The 6523-nt window shown below is 33.1% G+C and overlaps 1 protein-coding gene across 1 annotated transcript in view; it reads left to right on the top strand.

Moving 5' to 3' along the window:
- LOC106465326 (tau-tubulin kinase homolog Asator-like) overlaps positions 1-6074 on the top strand; it is a 33234-nt gene extending 27160 nt beyond the window's left edge. Inside the window, exons 8-10 of the mRNA XM_022393189.1 lie at positions 743-1043; positions 1268-4242; positions 4529-6074. Coding sequence (XP_022248897.1) covers positions 743-1043; positions 1268-4242; positions 4529-4610 — 3358 coding nt within the window. The 3' untranslated portion in view covers positions 4611-6074. The remainder of the gene's footprint in view (positions 1-742; positions 1044-1267; positions 4243-4528) is intronic.
- Positions 6075-6523: the final 449 nt, after the last annotated feature.

Raw genomic sequence — 6523 nt, 5'->3', positions numbered from 1 at the left:
TATGTGAGAAGGGGTAAATACCTATTGGAAATATATTTTCAGTGTATGAAAATAATAATGTATACTTTAAAGAAATGCCTGCAATAAAACAAAGGGCTAAAAACTTAGCCACAGACATAGAAGAAATACACAAAATTTATATAAAAATTCTCAACTTGAAACTCTTATGTATAATTTCTGTTGTACAAGGTATTATTCCTTCTAATGTTTCTTGTGTAGTGATTTTGATCCTGATAACTACTAAAATATTTGTAGAAGTTACTTAATATGTAAGAAGTGAGCATGCAAAGGGCCATCTATTTATTTCTAACTGTGGTGTTTTTAGTGACTGGTTGGTCTCATTATTTTCTTAGAAATATTCTAAGTTGGGTTGAGTACTTATCAAGAGAACTTTGGTGAGAACAATACAAATATTTAATAAGTAGTTATCTGTAGACATTATCTCATTTGCTAAAATATTCTTTGTTGGGTTTTTAATTAAATGTTTACTACAGATTATGTTATAGAATAGTCTAAACATATACTGTAAGAGTTGTGACACCTGAATATTTACTGTAATTACATTTTCTGTAGAGAATCTTCTTTACATATTTTTGTTCGATATTTAGCATACATATTCAATTTAATATGGACTTATGATCAAGTTTCATCCTAAAAAGGGAAAAACATTTTAGAGATGTGCTCTTGAATTGGTCATCTATTAAATGTCCAGATATTAAAAATTGTTGTTTCTTTTGTGTAGGAATGCCTCACCTGGAAATCATGAAACAGATCACATGCTGGAAGACAACATCATAGTCAGTTATGAAGATCATGCCGAGAACTACAGACAAGATGGTTACCATGGTACCAGCAGAGTCAGAAATATGTTACAAAATCAGAAGGTTCAAGTTTTTGTATCTCCTTCTCCAAACAATAAAAGTGTTGTTCCTGACAATCTTTGTCATGTGGCAATTGTACGACCCGCAGCATCAACCAAGAACAACAACATTAATGATAAAGAACTTGAAGCTAATGTAAAGATGGATAAACCATTAAAAGAAGTAAGTTAGTAGCACCATTTGTTTTTTGAAAGAAGAAATAATTAAATTATTGTCTCTTTGTTATCTAAAAGGTAAAAATATTCAATATAAATACTGAATGTAATATAAAAATTAACATTTCAAAAAGATGAAAAGCAAATTAACTTTCCTTTGAAATGTGGAAATAATAAATCAACTGCTTAAAAATTCAATACGCCAACATGTTTTTGTTTGTTTCTTTACAGAGGATAGATGGTGAAATGGATAAGGTACAAAACATTAAAGCAGGAGATGAGAGGGATTCTTTACACTATCAGCGAGATTCTCATACAGTCAATGAAGAGCAGAGAGAGGAGAGGCCTAGCTCTAGAATATATTCACGGTCACGAAAAGACCTACCCAAGCTTCAGATTGGTCCTATTCAGGAACATGAATTCATCAATGAGCAACCAGAACTGCAGAGGGACAGCATCCAAACACGTGATAGTAAGATCAATCAGCAAGATAATAGTGCTCATAATATTCAAAAAGTTGTAACAACACAGGATAAAATGAGCAAATACACTCCAACAGTCAACTCCCAAATAACACAAGATATTAAAGAAGAAACTCAGCAAGAGCCACAACATCGACAACACCACTCAGGTAGCAGGTTTCGATGCAGAGATTCCTCCTTTACTCAGTTTGCTGTAGCAGAAGATGACAACATATCAGCTCTGCAGCAGGTCACAAAAGGTGCAACAGCTGCCATGACTCTTGTTTCAAAGTGGCAGGTGTCCTTTGATGACAGCGAAGAAACGGATAATGAAATGGAAGATAATGTTCAAGTAACTTCACCAGAACATAGGTCTATTAAACGAGATTCTTCAGGTACCTCACTTCAGAAGAAGGTATCCTCAGCCTTTATTGAAAATGGAAGACCACATAATATAAGTTCCTCTACAGAGGAAAGAAAAACTGGCAGTCAGTTGGAATCCAACAAACTTAAAACAAAAGAAACGGACAAGATGAAAGTTTTAGAAAATAAAGCTTCAACTGTACAAACAGATCAGCTAAAACTGAAATTTGAAGCCTGTAAACCAAGAGAAAGAAGGAGACCCATAGACAGACAGTTATCTTACCAACCAACAGACCAATCACAACAGGAGTCTGGTGATTGTAAATCACAAGAACGAAAAAGACCAATACAACGTTCCCTTTCACATCCTAGTAGGCTTCCTCCAGGCATTTCTGTTGATGGTACATATTATCAATATGTAAGTTTAGGAGGCCTTCACTTTCCTGGACCAGTTCCTCTTGGTCTGCCACGAGTTTGGAGTTGCCCTTCATTTTGTTTCCATATTCGTTCTAATCTTCAGCCTCCTCTGAAGCAACAAGCATCATTTGATGAGAACGTTTATGAAGTTGATGTTATGAGAAATGTAGTTGCTAAACAGTTGCCTGATGAAAGTTGTCATGAAAACAATGGAGACAGAAGAGCTTCACTGCCATTTATTCATCTCAATTCTTGTGAAGAAGAAAAAGGACAGAGAGTAGAAGGCATGAAAGGAAAAGTTGTGTCTTCAAATGAAAATGTGGAAAACCAGAAAGAAGAATTTAAATGGAATATACAGAAAATTGATAATTGGCAAAATCTTTATGATTCCAAAAATGAAAAAGATAAAATTGTTCAGAAATTAAATGTTTTTCCTTCCAAGGGAATTCTTAAGAAACCTGGCCTAGAAAGATCTATTTCTCGAGATAGTTGTAAAGAAGAAATGGTTCAAAACATCAGAAAATTTGAGCTAACATCACAAACTGATCAGAAAAGAGAGATTCAAGAGAATGATAAAGAAAAAGGGCAAGCAGTAGAGCCTTCTGTTTACTTTGATGCACCTTTACAAAAAGAAGATAAATCCTTTCACATGCTGCAAATTAATGGAAAAAAAGTTATAACCAAGGAAAAATCAAACAAGAGCTCCAGAGGAAAAGTGGTTAATGTTCCATCGTGGGAAGAGCCTAAAGAAATTTCTAAGGAGAAATTTGGCACACTAGCAAAAGATCAGATTCCATTTCATTCTGTACCACAGAAAAAGATTTCAGTGATAAGTCTGAGTGAACTGCCAGAAGCGTTCCACTTGTTGGGAGTAAAAAGTTCTTATGTTGCAAATACTCCTACTGATATAAACAGAGACACTTCTCTTCCTAATGCTAAGAATGAACCTGAAAAAATCCATGGCTTACAGCAGTGCAGTGTTCTAGAACCACAAATTTCTGAACTGGGGCTACAAAAAGAGATGAAATATTTACAGAAACACTGCTCAGGATATAAAAAATCATTAATTGAAAATAAGGAAAATAGGTTTAACCATTCCTGTGACTATGTTTCTTCTGCCAAAGAAAACATTATTAGATCAAGTAACCAGGAATTTATAACTCAAAAACTTTCATTAGGGAGTTCCCAAGAAAACCATCTTTCTCATATTCCTGTTTGTCTGCTTGATTCACAGAAGGATACAAATCTCTCTACAACATCTGAAGGTTCTCAAGCACCCTTTCAAGTTTATCAAAAGCCTCAAGTGACTGGCAGAGAACAGAGACGACCAAAGTCAATGACTGAGACTAATTTTAGAGATGGAACTGAGAAGTGCAATAATCAAGCTTATGAATATGTAAGTGATGAATTAAACAATTACCTCTCCTTAAAACGTTTATCTGAAAGTCCATCAGGCATAACTAACACTACTATAGCATGTGATAGAGTCTCTAAAACAGAACAAAAAAACATGAGATCCCAGCCTTACAAACAAGGGACAACAAGAGAGGAATTAAGACATGTACAAAATTGTGAAGTTGGTGACAAATACAAGAGTTCTGATCAACAAGATATAGATGAAGAAGGCCCTGTGGTAAGACGTCGCAGAGAGACCTCTGATGACAAGTATATTAAAGATGAAACAGAACTGAATTTGAACTTTCAACGAAGACGACATCGTCCTGTTACAATTTGTGAAGAATCTCGCATTCCAGTACGAAAAGGGCGACAACTGTTTTCAGAACCCAACAGGCAACTTTATGAAGAGAGTTTATCAGATAGTCACCAAACCTCAAACAAGCTTCTACAAAGTCACATAGATAAGATGGAGCAGTCATCCAAAAATACAGATATCCAAAATGCTGTTACTAGAGGTCCTACACCCCTACCAGGAGATCCTCCCCAAAATAACTGCGTTCTAGCAAGGTTAGTAGTAGAAAGTTGTAAGCAATTTTCTGTTTTAGTACTATTACAATGATTTTTTTTTTTACTGTTTTAATTTAAAAATTGAAATTTGGCAAGAACTATAAAGAAATTTTGGGATTTCACTGAAACAAAGTTTCAGAACTAAGCAACGAACTGAATGGTTACTTTTCATGTTTGAATTTCAGACTTGTATAAACACAAGTTTTCAAAAGAAGGCTTTAGATGTTGCTACAATTGATTCTTTTATATGTTACACTTAGTTTTATGTTTTGTTTTTTACTAACAGACAACGTAGATACCAGCTGTTTTCACCAAGTTACCTAACAATAACTGGCAATGATTCTTCCCAAGGAAAGTCTCCTGACTGAAAATGCACATCATTTTTTTGTGGAGAGAATAAAGTTCAAAACCAGCAGGACTGGTGATACTTTCTTTAGAAAATGTTAAATAAGGATGGAAACATGAGGTCTACAGAAGAAGAACAGTGTTATATATCTTTCAAATTACATTATTTTAACATAAACACATCTAGTCATAAGGTTTCTCATGAAGGAAAGTGTGTTTTAACAAACATATTTCTATGCAAGTTTTCATATTCTAGAGAATTGTGTTTTGTTTGTTAAATTATAACTTTATTTGGAATTGTTTTGACAGAAATTTGAACTTATTGTTCAGTCACATGTAAAGTTCAGTGCATTATTGGATTTCAAAATAGCATAGACTTAATTATAATTCCCGTGAAACATGAGCAATAGTACTATTGGTAAATAAGACTGAGCTTATGGGCTCTATACATTAAAAATAGTATACTGTAGTTCCTCCTTTAAAGCACCCACCCCCCACTTTTCTGGGAAATTACAAATCCTAGTTGGCTGCAAGAGCTTGGGTCACGATTGGAGATGCCTGTAATTTATCCTTAACTACCAACTATTTCATGATGTTTAAAGAAACATTTTACGTAATGCAGAATTTTAAGTCTTTTATTTCAATAGAACCAGTATCTCAATAGTACTGTGTCATTAATAGTGAAAACTTAGTCCTTGAAACATGATGAATTAATTGTCTACATCAGGATGTTGTAGTATAGCATACCAAAATATTGAGAAATAAATCAATGAAGAACATGTTTTTGGAATATCATGTTTTAGTGCCAGTATTACTTGGTGTAAAATAACTGGTGTACAACTTTTGGACAGTTCTGCTAATTTTCTAAACACCTGGAGTGCTGAATGGGGTGAATAGTGTATTATCTAGTTTAATCATCTACCAGGCTTATTTATGTAGTTCATAATTATTTTTCTTTAGGCTTCATATTTGTGGCAGCTATTTCCATTACAGCATTTTTGTTTGTTATAATAATTGTTCATAATTATTCATTTAAAATTAACATTCAAAGTTAAAGAATGGCTGTGTTATGGGTTATTCTTAACATCAGATACAATTTTTCATTTAAATAGTTACATTGCATTGTAATTAATGCTATACAAAGGAAATTCTTGCAAATGATGAAAGGTTTTTTTTTTAAAGTACGAAACACTGATTTGAAACTTACTTACTCCATGGCTGTGTTCTTTCCCAAAATAGTTAATAATACTTATGTCACTCTTGCTACAAAGTCAAGTTAACATTGGTGTTTTGTATATTACTTATTTAATATTCAAGATTTCTTGTTTTAGAGAACATTTTGAGGTATTGTTAATAATGAATCATGTTTCTGTGCCTAATTCACCCCAAGATAGCTGACAAATGTGATGGAGGATGACAGGTAAAAAAAAAAAAAAGCTTGAAGTCTTTTTGGATTCTTTTAAATTAAGTAGAAATAATGGAACATTTAATACAAATAGGATGTAAGAGAATAATATAATCTACCTGCCTTTACATATAAAAATCAAGGTGAAGAAAATATATTACTTTCACAGGCATTAGTTTGTTTCTCAGGAAATATTGTCATTTACTTCTACCCTTTTAATCTTTGGTACTGAACAGGAACAGAAGTTTAGCATAAAGAATATAATAAACTCTAAAACAGGCTTCTTACACAAGTTTTCAGATGCTGGTTAGTACAGATAATTTTACAGAGATTTGACATATGAATACTTATTTCACTGTTGATAATTATTAGATATCTTCTTTAACACCACTGAACTAGTGATGTTTTCATGGTTCCTTATGGTTGTGTTAGTATATATACTAGTTGTAAAACCTACTAAATAGAACACTTATTCACTCTAATATCAGTAGATACTGATAAATACTCAACCTTTTGGGTTTAAGGAATACA

The sequence above is a fragment of the Limulus polyphemus genome, unplaced genomic scaffold (assembly GCF_000517525.1).
Source record: "Limulus polyphemus unplaced genomic scaffold, Limulus_polyphemus-2.1.2 Scaffold1909, whole genome shotgun sequence".
Lineage (NCBI taxonomy): Eukaryota > Metazoa > Arthropoda > Merostomata > Xiphosura > Limulidae > Limulus > Limulus polyphemus.
The sequence above is the reverse complement of the archived record's forward strand: the minus strand, read 5'-3'. Positions and strand labels throughout refer to the sequence as shown.